Genomic DNA, 16,756 nt, shown 5'->3' on the forward strand with positions numbered 1-16,756 from the left:
AGATAACAGTGAACTAAGCTTGTCTTTGTTTTTTTTTTAGCAATTTCAGCTGTAGGCTTACTGGTTTGGCTGCCTGCAGACACACCTAGAATACTTGCAAAGGTACATGGTTTCTCGGCTGTACCAAAAACTTCAAACAGGCTGGCTTAAGAGGAAATACTTTGGTGCTACCTGATGAGAAATTGCTTTGTGTTAACAACTGCATAAGAGAAAGATAAGAAAGAAAATTCAGATGATACCTTCCTGAAAAGAGGCAGAAGATTAGAAGTTGGGTGTGAAGTTAGACAGTTATGAATAAAAATATCAGTGTTATCTTCCTTGAGTTTCTGCCACTGGAGTCATACATTCCTGACTTTGCTGCGCACAGGGAGTATACATCCTGTAAGTAATACCACGTTGCTGTCTTCTGTATTCCCACTGCTTAATTCGTTGGCTAACCTGGTGTCTACATTCCTGTTCTCTCTCTGCCATTATTTTTATGTACTACCTGAAATCACGCATGGAACCTGAATTACACCAACAAGAATTTAGAAATGAAATTAAAATATGCATGTACTCTGCCAAGGTTTTTGGCTTTAGAGTTACGCTTGTCTTTTATAAATAAACAAGTTAAACTCCATTGTTTCTATGCTTAGAACCATAAACAGAGTAGTAGAGGATTTGTGTACATGGTTCGGGGCGACGTCCTACAATCTTTGGCCTGTCCCACTGCCCTCTTGTGCGACTGCAGACATGGCCTTCCCGTCTGTGACACGGGGCTGCTAGCACCTCCGTCTCTCCTCATGCTGCCGTGATGAGAAATGAATATTGGGGGCTCCTTAGATGCCATGATCAATACATGAGCAATAAGATGATGGAAATGCTAAGATTACTGCGAATTATTACAAGCAGATTCAGGGTGGCTGGATTAGCGCCCTTTAAAAGAAGGTAAGGGCCTGCACAAGTGTGAGAGAGTGAAATTCCCATTTTTCAAGATGTTACGTAATGCATATAACATCCAAGGCAAAACCACGTCTTTTCCTTCCAGCCTCCTGTACCGACAACCACCGTTCCCCCGCCAAGGCCCACTAACACGCGTGTCGCATTTTCCAGGTTTGTCTGGAACCGCGCGCCCCGCGCCCCGCCCCCTCCCGCCCGCCGGCCCCTCTGCCGCGCCCCCTGGCGGCGCGGGCCTGGCAGCGCAGCCGCCGCTCCCCGGAACGCTCTCCTGGCGTCGGCTGCGGGGCTGCGTTTTCCTGCGGGGCCCGAGAGAACGAGCCGGCCTCTCCGCGGGGCCGCTGAAGTTTGGGACGTTACCGGCCGGGGCGCCGCCCGCCCGCGCTGTCTCCCGTGGAGGCCGGGAGTTCCTTGAGGATCGCTCGTTTACAAACGGGGAAGGAGGGCTTTCCCCGGCCAGCCTGCGGGGCGGGACGGGAGTTCCTGTGCAGGGGCCGAGGGAGAGGCGCGGCAGTGAGAACGCCCCACGGGTCAGCTTCCACCGGGGCCCTTCCCGCCCCGCACCTTGTGGAGTCGCGCTGGCCCCGGTGCCGTTTGCCCCCCGGGGGCTCCGGTACGCCAGCAGGGCAGGACACGGCAGGGCAGGTCGGCGGCGGGTGCGCTGCGTCTCTTCGGGCGGCGACGAACCGTCCCCCACGCCCCGCCGCCGGGCGCTGCCGCTCCGCCGCGGGCCGCCTGCCCCTGACAGCGGCCGTCGGGCACCCGGGCTGGGGGAGTCACGCGCGGCTCCCGCTCGCGGTGACGTCACCGCCCCGCTCCCGCTCCGCCGGCGGTGCCAGCCCGCGGGCCGGGGCTCCGCGCTGAGGGCGGGGGGGGGGGGTGGGGGGGGATCCGGCCAGCACCGCCTCCGCCCCGCCCTCCCGGCGCTGCCCCGTGTTCGGGCTGGAGAAGGCGGCGGGGCGGCAGGAGCCGGGCAGAAGTGGTGGGTTTCCGAACATGGCGTCCGTGGGGTATTTTAACGTGCTCAGCTCCAGCATCCCGGCCACCAAGGTGGAGCTCTCCGTGTCCTGCAGGTACGGCGGCGGCTCCTTAGGGCCGCCCTGCCCGCTGGCCCCGGGGCGTCGGAGGGTGCGGAGAGGCGAGCGGGCAGGTCCCGGCCGGGGCAGGGAGCTCCGTCGCCCCGAGCTTGGCGGCGGGGTGGGGCAGCGGCCGGGCGCGGGGCTGCCCGCCCGCCACATGCGAGCCGCTTTCCCCCCGCCCCGGGAGAGCCTGCCCGGCGCCGGGAAGTTGCGGATCCTCATCCTCGGGCAGAGGCTGGGAGCAGCCCGTGGCTGGCCCGCCGCGCCCTGGGCTCTGCCGAAAGGGACGGCTGCCCCCCAGCACCCTACCTCGGGCCGCTGCGGCGGGGAGCGGGAGCGGGAGCCGGCTCGGCTCGGCTCGGGGCAGCGCGGTTCCCCGGCGGGGACCGAACTTCGGGAGCTGTCCCGAGTGCCACGGGTGTGGACGGGGAAAACGCCCATCCGGAATAATCCCTTCGTAGGTTGCTTGAGGCTTTCTTGCAAAAGTGTTACGAAACCGGGCGTGTTACTTCGTCACGTTTTATGGTAACGCTGCTGCCGATACATTAAAAAAAAAGCCAAGCTGCAGCACAAAACCTAGCGTTGTGTGTTATTCCTCGACGTTTATTTGGCCGTGGTTTGTATATCGGTATTTTGGAAAGCCTGCCTTCTCCCTTGACCCACAGAGAATTTCCCATTGAGGTATTTTTATTTGTGAGCTTTTATATTCGTATCTTCATTCCCATTTCACAGCTTCCTTAATTGTTCCCTGGTAGTTACAGAGTAGTGGTTCCTTTCGCCAGCAGAGTTGGCAGCTTCTAGCGGATAATTTGAACTGTTAGTGTTGTTTCCAGATGGGAAATGAGACAAAGTTTGTGCTGCAGTCCGTTGCTCCATTTTCTAATTGTAGCTGCCCGGGAGTTGCTGCCGTTAACGCTGCTTCTCCAAGGACAGAATGGATTGCTCTAAACTTGAATTGTCAGACCACTCCCTCTCTTCCCTTAGTAAATAAAGGATGATTTGATGTTTTATCAAGGCTGCATTTCAAAAGAAGGCTGAGACAATGAGAAATAGAGTAAGATTGAATTTGGAGTACTGAAACAGTTGCTGGGCTGACTTACAGACACACCGATGTACGGACTGCCTGTCTCTGCAAAGTTCCTGGCAACAGACACAGAAAGCCCTGGTCCCGTGAAGGGCATGCTGCTGCATGTAAAAGCAATCCAGGACCTTTACTATTCCTTTTAGGCTCTTTGAATAACTTGTTACAATTACAGATGTCAGAACTTTTATGTTGGATTTGACCCAGTTCACTTATGGTGGGAGTTTCTTTCAATCCAGATATTGTTTGTATGTACCTACAATGTTTTCTTCAAACCTTAGTTTTGTAGTGATCTGAGAATCCATCAGATAGTTACAAAGAAATGTAGGTGTATGACATACTCAGTCAGTTCTGACCTCAGTTACCTTACTTGTAACTAATTTCAGTATATAATTTCCAATGTTAATTTCTCTGTAGGTATCTTCAAAAGCCATGACCGTTTTGTTAAAACAGTTTTTTGTTTTTTGTTTTTTTTTTTCTTGTTTAAAAAAAAATGGTCTCTCATCCTGATATGTCTTGATGTCAAGTGCAGAAAGGAATTTCCATGGTGATGCCTTTCTTTTTTTTATGTGCTGGAATGACAGCTTTTGATTTAAAATTGAGTGTAAAGCAAATGATACTGGAGCAGAGATTAATGATTAACACATGTTTGTGATTCATCTGTAAACACATTCGTTGGCTAAAGCTGTCAAAAAGTAGTGTTGAATGAAATTGTGAAATACAGCAAGAGCAAACTGCAAAATTCAGAGAACGCTGAAAATTCTTTAACAATTAGCAGTTGTGTATTCCTTAACACCTGGAGAGAAATGCTTTTAAAATAATTTGGGTCATGACATTAGTTTCCCCTTGATACTTAGAGTTGTAGAACCAATTTGGTCACTAGTTCACATCAACAATTATCAGCTGATAAGTATTTTTTCTTCTGAGATTTTTTTTTTCTTTTGTTGCTTGTTTTTATAATAGGAAATAAGGGAACTTCTTCCAGTTTGTACAGGTGGTATAACTTGGTGGTCAGTGAAGCAGCACAAGCTGTTTGTGCCACAAAAGAAATTTATGACTCCAGACAATATTATTTTGTATCTCTTTTTTTTTTTTTTTTCTTTCTTTCTTTCTTCTTATTCAGTAAGGATACAGCTTCTATTCACTTGGCTTTTAATTCTGTATGGTTCATCTGGCAGCACTTCCCAAGTTAATTTGCCCTGCATGCCCGTAGTGTCAATGTTACCAGATTAGCCAAGTTCCAGTACTATGCAGATGGCATTGCACTACTTCTTATTCTGCAGCCCAGTCTGTTTTAGCTTCAGGGGCACATCAGGTAGCTTTTAGGAGAAGTGCATCTCATAGGATGAGAAACTGTCTATGAAAATTATAAAGTCCACAAATGTTTTGCATATCAGGTGATACTTTCTGTGGGGTTTCTTTATGACTAAAAACTTTTCGTATGATTCCCGTGGCTTACTGAATGTCAGCATTGGCTGTAATTTTACAAATGCTAGAAAAGCAAGAAATTAACTTAATTCTTTCTAGTTATTACTACTCAGTGTCTATCAAACAAAGTTCACGATTCTTTTCTAACTCTTATAAGATGCAGATTTCCAAACCCCCGAGTTTTTCTTAATCGGGAATCTGTGTTCTTTGGCTTGAGGGCCAGCTGTAATGTGGCAGAACAACATGTCATCCCAGAGGATCCTCTTGTGTTGGTAATAGTCCACTATTGTCTGCATCAATTGTTCTAGTAGCCATCTCCCTCTGCATCCTGTAGCTCCCTCCATCACATGCCCCAGAGGGCATCCATGGTCTGATAAAAATTTCTCTGTCACCTGCTAGGTGATCTTTATTTGCCGCAGCCTGGCATAATTTTGCATGATTGTCCTGTGATAAAGGATCAGGACCTTGGCCCTTCAGCCGGTGTGGAAGAGAGAATATATGCTGATCTTTATCTTTTACTCCGCTACTGTTTTCCAGCCCAAAGACTCCTTTTCCTCTAGAGGGGTATTTGCACTGCATACTGATTATAGGTCTGTGCCTAGACGTGAATCTTCACTGACCAGCTGTGTGTGTAAACTCGTAGTCCCATGTGAGCTTGAGGTAAACCTCAGGTCTGGTGTTTGTCATCCTCCATCTCAGTCTTCTTTGTTGATTCCAGTGCGGGTAAATCTTGGAAAAACTTCATATTCTGCTCCCATCTTCCCTACTGTCAGTGCAGTTACTACCTTGTTGACTGAACTAGTGTGTTTAATGCCAAGATACATGTTAACCATCATCTACTTTTGCTCCTGAAGTCTGTGCTGAGTGTGAACATGTGAAGTTCAGTATAGTTCAATAGGCTCCCAATTTTTTAACTTTTTGTTGTGATCTCTATAGTGGTGATTTCTGCTCTCCATGGTTCCTCTGTGGACTGACCTAAGTTTTTTCTGTAGTCTCCTGATTGAGTGAAAGCCTTTGTGAGACTTCATCTTGCAAGAAAGACCAAGAGTTTCATTATGCCTCATGTTAATGTTTGTTTACTTACTGAATGAGGAGTTATCAATCAGAATTATCCTCCTGAGATTTTTTTTTTTAATATCTATAGGAAAGTGAAGCTGTAGTTTGATCACTTCATGACTTCCAGTAGTGTATCAAAGATGCCATGGTTACCTGAAATATGGTAAGTGTGGTAAAAGATTGACAAAGTACAGGGCCACTTTGCTAATTCAGAAAGCTTGTTATGACAATATTGCTCTCCTAGGCTTTATGCTGGATCAGGCAGTCTGTCATCATTCTGGGTTTATGCTGGGTAGGCTCTATGCTGGCTGCATTCCCACACCAGGCGTAACATGCGTGAAGGCAGTATAAACTCCTTATCATGGTTAATTCAACAGAAATACAATTGGTTGCCCATGCCTGGTTTGGATCAATTCTATGCCACTTCACAACTTGTACAGAAATCTAATGTTAATGAATGGACTGAATGGAATTAAGCAACTCCTATTCTCAGCAATGAAGATAATTTAATTTCAAGTTTCTTGCACAGAGGAACAAAATGTACTACTTCAGAATTTTTGCCTTTCCTTTTGTTTGGCAGTTTGAAAGTCTTAACCAGCCACTTTCTAGTGGTTCCATTACCCAACAGTATGTTTAATTATATCTTTTATTGTTCTAGGCATTGGTTTCTGGCAAGATTGCTTCTCTCTAGCCAGCGTGTTTTCCTCCTGGTTTTTTTTTTTTTAATATTAATAACTTGTTAGAAATACCTATCACAGAAAGGTGCAATGATAAGACATATCCGTTCAAGAAGCTCGACGTGAGCCAGCAATGAGCCCTTGCGGCCCAGAAGGCCAACCGCATCCTGGGCTGCATCAAGAAGAGTGTGGCCAGCAGGTCAAGGGAGGTGGGTCAGGGCAATCCCAAGCACAAATACAGGCTGAGTGGAGAATGAATCAAGAGCAGCCCTGAGGAGAAGGACTTGGAGGTGTTGATTGAAGAAAAGCTCAATGTGAGCTGGCCATATGTGCTTGCAGCCCAGAAAGACAACTGTATCCTGGGCTGCATCAAAAGCAGCGTGGCCAGTAGGTCAAGAGAGGTGATTCTCCCCCTCTACTCTGCCCTGGTGAGACCCCACCTGGAGCACTGCATCCAGCTCTGGAGCCCCCAATGTAAAAAGGACATGAACCTGTTGGAGAGAGTCCAGAGGAGGGCCACAAAGATGATAAGAGGGCTGGAGCACCTCTCCTATGAGGACAGGCTGAGAGAGTTGGGGCTGTCCAGCCTGGAGAAGAGAAGGCTCCAGGGAGACCTTATAGTGGTCTTCCAGTACCTCAAGGGGGCCTACAGGAAAGATGGGGAAAGGCTGTTCAGTAGGGCCTGTTGTGACAGGACTAGGCATAATGGTTTCAAAATAGAGGGAGATAAATTTAGATTAGATATTAGGAAAAAATTCTTTTACATTGAGGGTTGTAGAACACTGGCACAGGTTGCCCAGAAAGGTGGTGGATGCGCCATCCCTGGAAATGTTCAAGGCCAGGTTGGACGGGGCTCTGAGCAACCTGATCTGGTTGGGGATGTCCCTGCTCCTTGCAGGGGGGTTGGATTAGATGATCCTTGAGGGTCCCTTCCAATCCTAACCATTCTATGATTCTATAATAAAGTATTTGAGGTTGTAACTCTGTATAGTACAAAATACAGAATACGAAATTCATCCTGATTGTAAGTCTGGTTTTCATTTTCCCGCTTTCTTTGTGTAAGCGTGTCCAGGTTGCATGAAAAGTCTGTGGAGTGCTTATGTATGCTTCAGCTGAGAAAAACAAGTGTATAGGGAGAAAAAATACAGACAGGTGACTGTCTTTCAAAATAGTGATAGAGATGCATTCATGATGGCCTACTCAGTTTGGTTTTCACCTACGTGTCTATATTTTTTGAATTTTAAGCATGCAGACATATGACGTCTAGAATTTAAGGCAGATCTGTTGCCGTGTAAATTCAGTCTTGGAGTTGCTAGGAACAAGCCCCAGGTTTTGCACGAACTATGCAACTCTCAGGACTTGTCAAGTTTTCTCTAAGCTTGTCTTTGCCTTTGTTGAGCTTTGCTTAGACTTGCTTAGCTGCAAACCCAAACCCAGTATTTTTTTTTTCTCATGACCAAGTGGCTACTGCTCTTAGTTAGTTTCACTTTGGCTTGTCTTTTTGTAGTTGTGTTGTATAATGTTATTTCTTTACAGGTAATAGTAGCAAGTAGTTATTCTGTGTAGAATGACCTATTTGTGACTCTCAAAGAACAATGCAGTGTGGAGGATCATCGGTGTCGTGTGATAGCAGAGGCCTTGCAAGTGGGAACACAGGGTGCAGGGTGGAGGAGCAGAGGCTGAAAAGAGGGGGCTCAGGATGCCACTGGGGACCCCAGCGCTGTAAAGAGGTTATCAGCAGTTGGTAAAGAAGTACAGGCTGGGAGCTGGGCAAAGCCAAGAGAGATGAAAGAGCAAGTCTCAAGCAGATGTAATACACACCATATACAATAAATTTGGATGTAAAATGGAGTTGCAGACCAATAAAGCAAGATTTAAGAGTGTTGGAAAAATAGCCCAGGTGGGGAGCCTCACATTGAGGAGGAAGAAGCCATCAACATCATACTTCTTCTGAGACCACCTGCTCCACCTCGCCACCACTGTAAGCTTCACGCTGCTGGTGGATGGCTCACTGTAACACCCTCCCACAGCTCTTGCCAATGATCTTAGGCCTCAGAAGGGTGGTATAGAGGAAAGCATGACAACAGGAAAAGGGCTAGGTACTAGGAAGTGTATAACAACTTTAAATATATTATTATGAAGACCTTCTGTAGTAGTATTATTTTCCTCCTTTTCTTTTCTTTCTTTCTCTGCCCATCTAAGCAGTGCCTCTCCCACCGACACCCTTGCAATGGCTGAGAAGGGATGAGGAGTATTATATTGATGGTATACGTTTGCTTTCTAAACGACTTTGTTGATGTATACCTTTTTAAAGAGTTGTTTCAGAAAAACTGTGCAAAACTAATCTGAATGTTTTATGTATTGCTATACTTTAATGAAACACTATATTAATTAACTATATGTTCCTGAAGAAATCAGATGTGAAATAGGACAGGATATCCATGGATTTGGATGGGCTAGGTGAAAGTAGCCAGAAAGGACCAGTGAGTTGACACTAGATTGAATGGGTCTTTTGATCACCAGCAATCCTTAGTGTCGTTTTCCAGGATAGGTCACCGGTAGCTCAGAGCCAGAGACTGTTTACCTGCCCAGCCTTAGAAACATAAATGTAGATGGTTCATTCTGTTGGTTTCAAATAATAATTGCGTTGGTACTGAAGCAGAGTTCAACCAGTTTGTGATATTTCTAAGTGGACTTTTTAAATTTAAGATTATGTTCAGGTCTGCTTCATCTGCAGGAGTGTCTTTTCATAATCCAGTACTTCCTGACTGTTTCCACAGAATTGCTGCAAAACTGCTGCTATGCTTAACTGAATAAACTTGGCAATTCCTTTGGGTTTTTTTAACCCACAGGAGCAGTCAGCAGTTCTAAGAGAGGTTTCATCCTAAAACTGTTTGGGTACATCTAGCTAGAGAAGACTTTCTGTGAGTTGTCATAAAACTCATGGAAGCACTGCTAGTCTAACCCTTGTCATTGCTTCTCTCTTTCTTTTTCCATTAAGAGAACGGCTTCTGAACCAAGAGATGTTTAAATTGACAATACAAGTTACTGGGAGGCTGCATGTTATTTCTTCATCTTCTTGCTAACCAGAACAGTCAATTACGTCTCCAAAGGTTATGAAGAGGTATTGTGGATGTTTTCTTAAGCTTGCATATCAGAGATATGTTTGCTTTCTTTCCAGTCCTTCTAGTGCACCAAAGACTGGAGACAATCTAAGCAGAAAGGAAGAGGGCATCCTAATTGCCTCTTAGTCAGGAGAGCTAGCATTTTCTCACCTGTGAGCTTTTCCTAAGAGAACTGGTTATCTTGACAAGAAGATACTATTATGAGAGATTGTCTAATCTGCTTTTAGGTGCAGGGCATTTTGAATCTAGAAATCTGGAGGCTAATAGCTTGCTTTTTATTGTGTTCTGACAATACAGAAGGAGAGAGTAAATAGCTAGGGAAAGGTGACTACTTAAGCTGGCACTACAACTGAAAAGTTGTTTGTGAAATTACTCTGCAAGAAGTCAAGTGGACTCTTCACTCAAGTAGGCTCTTTGGAGCATACGTTGTCTTACCTAGAACTGACCATTGCAAGTCCAGTAATATCAGTTAAGGCTGAGGGACAGTGACTACTAGGATGTAATACAGTTATGTTACAATTGTTACAATTAGTAGTAGAATGGATACTATTCTGCACAGTAAAAAATAAGGAGATTCTGCCTACGGAGGTTCTGCTTGGGTTTTTTTGGTGTGTTTTTTTTTTTTTTTTTAGGATCTTCTTTGAAAAACGCACGTGGGCCCAGCATTAAGTGAGGGACACAAAAATGCATGCATTTAACGAACTGTTTAATGAATTAGGGACAGTTCCTCTTCCCACAGAGTGATACAAGTGTACTGTGAGAGAAGTAGTATGTGCTTATACGAGAATATAATATATTGAAAATGTGTGTTTTCTAAAAATTAAAAATAATTCTGCATGGGTAACTAACTCTTGTGTTTGCAAACTGCTGAGTGCTTTATTTCACAGCCAAGGAATCTTTACATGTGCTTTAATGTAATCTGAAGATGGAGACACATAAAACCTTAGCACCTGGAGAGAATCTGACAAATTCATCTGAAGTAAACCACATTTTTATCATTAAATATTTCAGAGCTGTTGAAAGCAATGTGTAAATAAGTATTTTTCCAGTCATAGGAACACACTTGTGTTGTTTTGTTTTTGAAATTAGAGAAAGAGTTCTTAAACTGTTCAGTTCTGTAGTTACTGTGCTGTGTTCTTCAGTGCCAGAATTCTGACGGGGCGGGGGGGGAAATTGTATTTACTTCTGCTGAGCAGTTGGGCTTAACAAAGGATTAAATTGAAAACAAAAAAAAAAATGTTACTGAGCAAGGAAGTTCAGATATTGATCATTAAAATAAACTCAAATTTGAAGCAAAAGTAATGTGTGAACAAGATGAGTAAATGTTACTTTTTAATGTAGGTCAATTTTTGTCAACATAATATAATGCATTGAATATGTGAGAGCGTACAAAGCAACCGAGACTGTCATGACTTCAGTTTAGCTGCCACTGCTAGCTAGATCAGTGAATCTTGAAGTATCTGACTTATACATATGAGATGTTTTTACACTAAACATAGTACAAAAGACTTGACATGAGGAAGCATTTCTTTACCGACAGTGCTTGAACACTGGAACAGGCTTCTTGGAGAGGTGGTCGATCCCCCAAGCCTGGCAGTGTTTGAGGCATTTGGACAATGCCCTTAATAACATGTTTTAACTTTTGGTCTGTCCTGGAGTGGTTGGGCAGTTGGACTAGAAGGTTGTTGTAGGTCCCTTCCAACTGAAATATTCTAGTCTGTTCTAAAACAGATTTGGAAGCAAAGCACTGGGCAGAAACTGTTATTTTGACAAATCTTTATGGAGTTCATGAAATAGAGTCAACAAGGTGATTCTGCAAGGCATACCTAAATATATTTTAACTTTTCTTATTTACTGATTACTTTTTTTTTCCCTTGAGGAAATTGCTCTCATTATACAGAAAAACAAATATTTATCCTAGGATTTCTACTGTGTCTTGTGCTTTCTAGTTTAGACTAAGTAGGCGTTATTGCCGTGGCTCTTATTTGTGTTTTTTCCCTTAGTCATCTATGCTATTGCAACCATTTTGGAAGGTCCACTCCAGAATGGGCAAGGGCAGCATTAATTCCTTCAGGATCTGTGGTGATAGAATAATGCTTTTTGCACAGATGTTCCTGGACTTCTTTGCTGTAGGTGTTTGTGTGTGTTTCTCCAGTATGTCTCCTTTTTGTTTTGTTTTTTTTTTTCTTTTTTTTATAATTGATAGCAATCCCTTCTCTTTTCTTTTTCATTATTAGTTATTCTGTAATAACTCTAATTATTCTTTGTTAATTTTCTTTATTATTATTTCTTTCTTTATCTGAAAGACTTAATGGGCATAGAAAAAATATCTGTTTTTCTTGATACTTTGATAGGAGGGAGAAACACAAGTTTCAGATATTTCTGGTTTCTGAGTTTGTGAGCTTTCCTATGACTGGCAAAATAGTGTACTACCAAAGAGTGCTTTTCTCAGGGAAAAAGGGAAAGAAATACACCCTGTATTGCTCAGCCTGTGCAGAAGTACCATTGACTATTAAAGGGGATAAAGACTACATAAAGTTCCGTAAGTACATACAGTGTTTTTTCTGCTTTTGCTTTTAGCATTTCTTTTGGTTGTAGATTGTCCTAGGCTTATATGCCATGCAGATTTCATGTATATAAATGAGCACTTTGATTATTTTCCCCCTAGAATTAAAATGCACAAATGAAATTGAGCAGCCTCTTGAGCTGTTAGGTGATTTAGTGGGCAAATCAGATTTTTTTTTTTTTTTTTCCCCCCCTCCTCCTTCTCTCTTGGCACTAGTCCTTAAGCTCCTTCCAAAACTGACTGACTGCATTGCTTGAACAGCTTGTTGAGTTCTTATATTACTATTTTGGTTAGTTATTAGTGATTTGGAAGACCGGACATGTCTGCAAACTTTGCTGAAGACATTGTTTATGGTAAAATGTGTGAAGGGTCAAATTTAGGATATTACAAGCTGTATTAGTTCAAAACTTTGAATTAAAGACACTTACTGACCTGAATTACAATGTTAAATTTTGGTATTTCAACCCTTACAATCCTTTCAGGGACACTGTCGATGTAAAACGTTCTTAATTCAAGAAGTCCCTGAGAAGCAAATGATTGCTGACCAGGAATGTTCTCGGGAAGTATTACAGATTCTTGCCTTGTTCTTAGGCTTTTCCCATGGTAGCTACTTGTTGCCACTGCTAGGATAAGAGTATTGGGGTAGACTGAGCTTTACAGTGCCTGGTATGGCCAGTCTTTATGTTCTTGTGTATATGGGAAAATAGAGGAAGAAAACTTTAAAAACAAAGAAAGTAAGAGTAGGAAATAGTTTTAAAAAAACTCAAAGCACCTTAGCTCAGAATGAGTCACTGAAATGGTGTAATCTTAAACTGCAGTCACAAACACTAACATACCAATTATGCGGTCATTGTATAGTATTTATGCAGAGGAATTAAAATTGCTTGGAATCCCAATGGTGAGCATAGCAGGCCTATCCCAAACCCTAGTGTACGGTTTCTTTCATTTAACCCTAATTCTAGGTTTTAATAGCAATTCATTTTGGTATAATTAAACCAATTCTAGTTACCATGAATTAATGGTGTATCTAGGTATGTATAATTAGAGAGGAATAAGAGGCAATTTTCATTTTGGATTGGCAATTCTGGCATTGCAGAACTTACTGTACGGTCTTTTAAAGCAGTTTGTAGTGATCATTATCAAACTCAGACTTGAAAATGCAGATGTTCCTGGGTTTGCTAATGTTTCAATTTATATTTTCACATTTTTGGTTAAGATGGAATCCATTCTCTCTGAATATAATTAAATGAGTGTATAGAAATCACACTTTTGAACAGATTAGAGAACTTCTGAAGAAGTAGCATGTGCAGACTTCAGGTTCATTCACAAAGCCTAATTTTAATCCTAGTGCCTACTTTGGCTGAAGGGAATAAAACAGATGCACCTAATGTTCTTTTAGAGCATTTTTTGCTCATATTGTTTGTTCTGAAGTGTGGGCTTGGCAGTAGCTGAACTGGGAATACAGTCTCTTTTCTTTGTTGAAGTCTGAGTGAACCACTTAGAACATCTGTATTGAACAACATTAATAAGCTTTTCAGCACTGTTCAGTTGCACAAAAATAAAGTGATTTAGATCTGAATTAGAGTAATAAATGGTGACCTTTGAAGGGGCTGTACTAATTATTAAAATAATAAGCTGTAATGGATGTAAACTGGTTACTTAATCCTTCTTGCTCCAGGGTAGGATCAAAGAACTTATTAAGACTTGCAGCTACCTAACGTGTTCTTAAAGACTTTCAGTGGCAGAGGCTTCACATCATGTCTAGCCACCTTTAGTAATAAAAGATGGTAAAACTATGGAGTAAAGTTCAACTTCTGTACCTTGCAGAAGATTCACCTTGGGGTTAAACCTCTTCTACTTGCACTGTCTACATGGAGGTCAGCTTCAGTTTGCAGCAGTGTTTTCCTCATAGATACATTCTATAGACTGATTATTTCTGCTTCTACTGGACTGTAGTGGCTCTGTGTCTGTCTTTGATTGCAAGAAACTGGAGTGCCCAAAACATTATTGCTTGAATTGATTGTTTACCAGGATTATGAAGACCAAACAATTGCTCTGAAGTGGCTTTTTTGATTATGTATTCCAGTATGCCTTTTTCCCAGAAGACTTGCATTCAGTTTGTGGTCTGCTCTGATGTCTAGAACCAATTTAACATAGCTGCTGTATATCCAGTTATATGCAGCTGTCGTGGTTTTGTTAGTGAGGGGGGGCCTAAGGTGGTAGCTTCAGCAGGAAACTGCTCGAAGTCGCTTCCCTTTGTTCAGGGGATTTGGCCAGGCCTAGGGCGGACCCACTGCTGGCCAAGGCCGAGCCGATTGGTAGCAGAATGTCCCGTGATAACGCCTCTGTGATAATGTATTTAAGAAGGGGAAAACAGAAAAAAAAAAAGAGAGAGAAGAGAAGATGTGAAGAAGCTGAGCGGGGGCAGAGGCACAGAGGGGGAGGCGCAGGCCTCATGGGCCTTGCAGGCCTCATCCTCTGGCCTCTCGCCAGGCAGCCGACTGGGCCCGACTCAGTCCGGCCTGGCTGCAAGAAGTGGAGAGGAGATGAGAAGTGAATAAGATGTAAAAAAAAGATCCTGAGAGACATCTACCAGCCTGTTGTGAAGAATGGCTGCAGACGCCAAGGTCAGTTCAGAAGGAGGGGGAGGAGTAATGCAGCTTCTGGCCAAGATTCCCCTGCAGCCTGTGGTGACGACCATGGTGGAGCAGGTTGTCCCCCTGCAGCCCACGGAGGTCCACAGAGGAGCAGAGATTCACTTGGAGCCCGTGAAGGACCCCGTACCGGGGGAGGTGGATGCCTGAAGGCGGCTGTGGCCCGTGGAGGGCCCACTGGGACAGCTGTTCTAGAGGGACTGCACCCGTGGAAGAGATGATTCACGCCGGAGCAGTTTCACGAAGGACTGTGGCCCATGGGAGGGACCCCACGATGGAGCAGGGGAGGAATGTGAGGAGTTCTTCCCCCAACCATGAAGCAGCGGCGTGAAACAACGTATGATGAACTGACTGCAACCCCCATTCCCTCTTCCCTCCTTGTGCCGCTCGGTGGGGGGGAAGGTAGTAGAGATAATGTTAAGCTTGGGAAGAGGGAGGGGTGGAGGGAGGTTATCTTGTTCTCTGTCTCATTCTCCTGCTGTTTGTAGTAATAAATGAATAGTTTTCCCCAAGTCGAGTCTGTTTTGCCCGTGACGGTAACTTTAAGGATTTCTCCCTGTCCTTATCTCAAACCTCGAGCCGTTTTTCCTTATATTTTCTCTCCCTGTTCTCTCGGAAGGTGGGGGGAGTGAGAGAGAGACTGCGTAGTCTGGTCCTGATCAGGGCTGAACTATGACAGCAGCTATGCTGCATTTTTGCTGTTGACTCAGTTTAATACCTCACTTAAACTACCTGCCTTAACAGCTTAGTCTTGTCCTTGTTCAATGGCATCCTATTTTCAGACTATTTTTCTAGTCTGTCGAGATAATTTAATTTTTATTTTTAAATGAAGAAATGTTGGTAACTCTTCTCAGAATAGTTATCTAATCAGTCCTGCTTCTGTACCCTTATTGGTCATTTGAGTCTCCTCATCTGTGTTGGCTGAAGTGTGGCTATGATACCAGGACTGCATTGAGCAGCAAAGAAATTAGTTCTTACTATTTCCTAGATATTTAGAAAATTCCTAATCTTGGTATATGTCCGGTGTATGTTTTAGTTCTCTTTACCTTACTCATCCATGACAGATTCTTACAGATATTTGCTGATGGCTCTGAGATCTCATAGCCATTCTTCTAAGTAAAGTCTAAGGTTGAGTTTAACTAACATGTTAATATCTGGTAGAAGTTTGTGGTTTAGAAGTGTTTCTGTTCCTGATGTCTATTATGTATTTAGTCTGCTTATCATGTGTTACTTTTTGCTTCATTATATTTCAGTATGTGAGCCACAGCTTGCTCAAATCCAAAATGTATAATAAAATGAAGTGTAAAAAGACTCAAGTGTTAGTGCTGATGACTGTGTGTAAATCTTGCGTATTAGGAGGGCAGAAAACTAAGCTGACTCTTGATCAAAATTGTTTAAAACATCTATGTACTGGTATCTGATTTGTATCTTTCACCATTTTTTATAAATAAGATTATTTTTCTCTCTTTGTTTTTGTTTTTAACAGAAATCTTTTGGACAGAGATACGTTTTCTAAATCTGATCCAAGTAAGTATACAGCATTTTACTGTTTCTTCTCCTTATATATTCCAAATGTATAAACACTAGATTAAAAAATAGGTGGGTGATTTTCTTCAGTGTCAAGCTTACATTGTCTTTGTGACAATTATTTAAAGTAATTAAGTTACACTCAAGTTACACTTACAGTTTCTGTTACGAGAATTGGAATTTTAAAGACTCTGTATTCAGTATTGCTTTCCTGAGCTGTGTGATCCCTTATTTAGCAGTCAACCTACACTTCCTTAAATTTGATAAATGCAGAAAAGTATTTATTTTTATTTTTTACTATCTGTTGTTCTACATCTCTTTCAAAGCTAGTAAGCAAATGTCTGCATAAACTAGAAGCACTTGTTGCTGCTAGTACATAGAGTCAAATGCTGAAAAATAAAATTAAGTTAATTTGTCTCTAGGAAACACAACCTTTCCTGATCAAAAATAGTATAATTTATGAATTAATGTTTTCATATCTGTAAGATAGTGACACCTGTTTTCCCCTTAAGTCTTACTAATGCATGACTAGATCCCAAAAAATTCTCATGTCTATGAATTTATATATGATAGGACTTTTAATTTAAAATCCACGACTGTCTTCCTCTTTTGGACACTTTATAAAAA

General features: G+C 42.9%; 1 protein-coding gene across 1 annotated transcript in view; it reads left to right on the plus strand.

Annotated features, from left to right (window-relative positions):
• Positions 1–1,818: 1,818 nt before the first annotated feature.
• The window catches only part of CPNE8 (copine 8), a 110,034-nt gene continuing 95,096 nt past the window's right edge, over positions 1,819–16,756 (plus strand). Inside the window, exons 1-2 of the mRNA XM_086739963.1 lie at positions 1,819–2,009; positions 16,089–16,129. Of these exons, the coding sequence (XP_086596089.1) occupies positions 1,933–2,009; positions 16,089–16,129 (118 nt within the window). The 5' untranslated portion in view covers positions 1,819–1,932. The remainder of the gene's footprint in view (positions 2,010–16,088; positions 16,130–16,756) is intronic.

Source organism: Chlamydotis macqueenii, chromosome 1 (assembly GCF_036417535.1).
Source record: "Chlamydotis macqueenii isolate bChlMac1 chromosome 1, bChlMac1.mat, whole genome shotgun sequence".
NCBI classification, from domain to species: Eukaryota; Metazoa; Chordata; class Aves; order Otidiformes; family Otididae; genus Chlamydotis; species Chlamydotis macqueenii.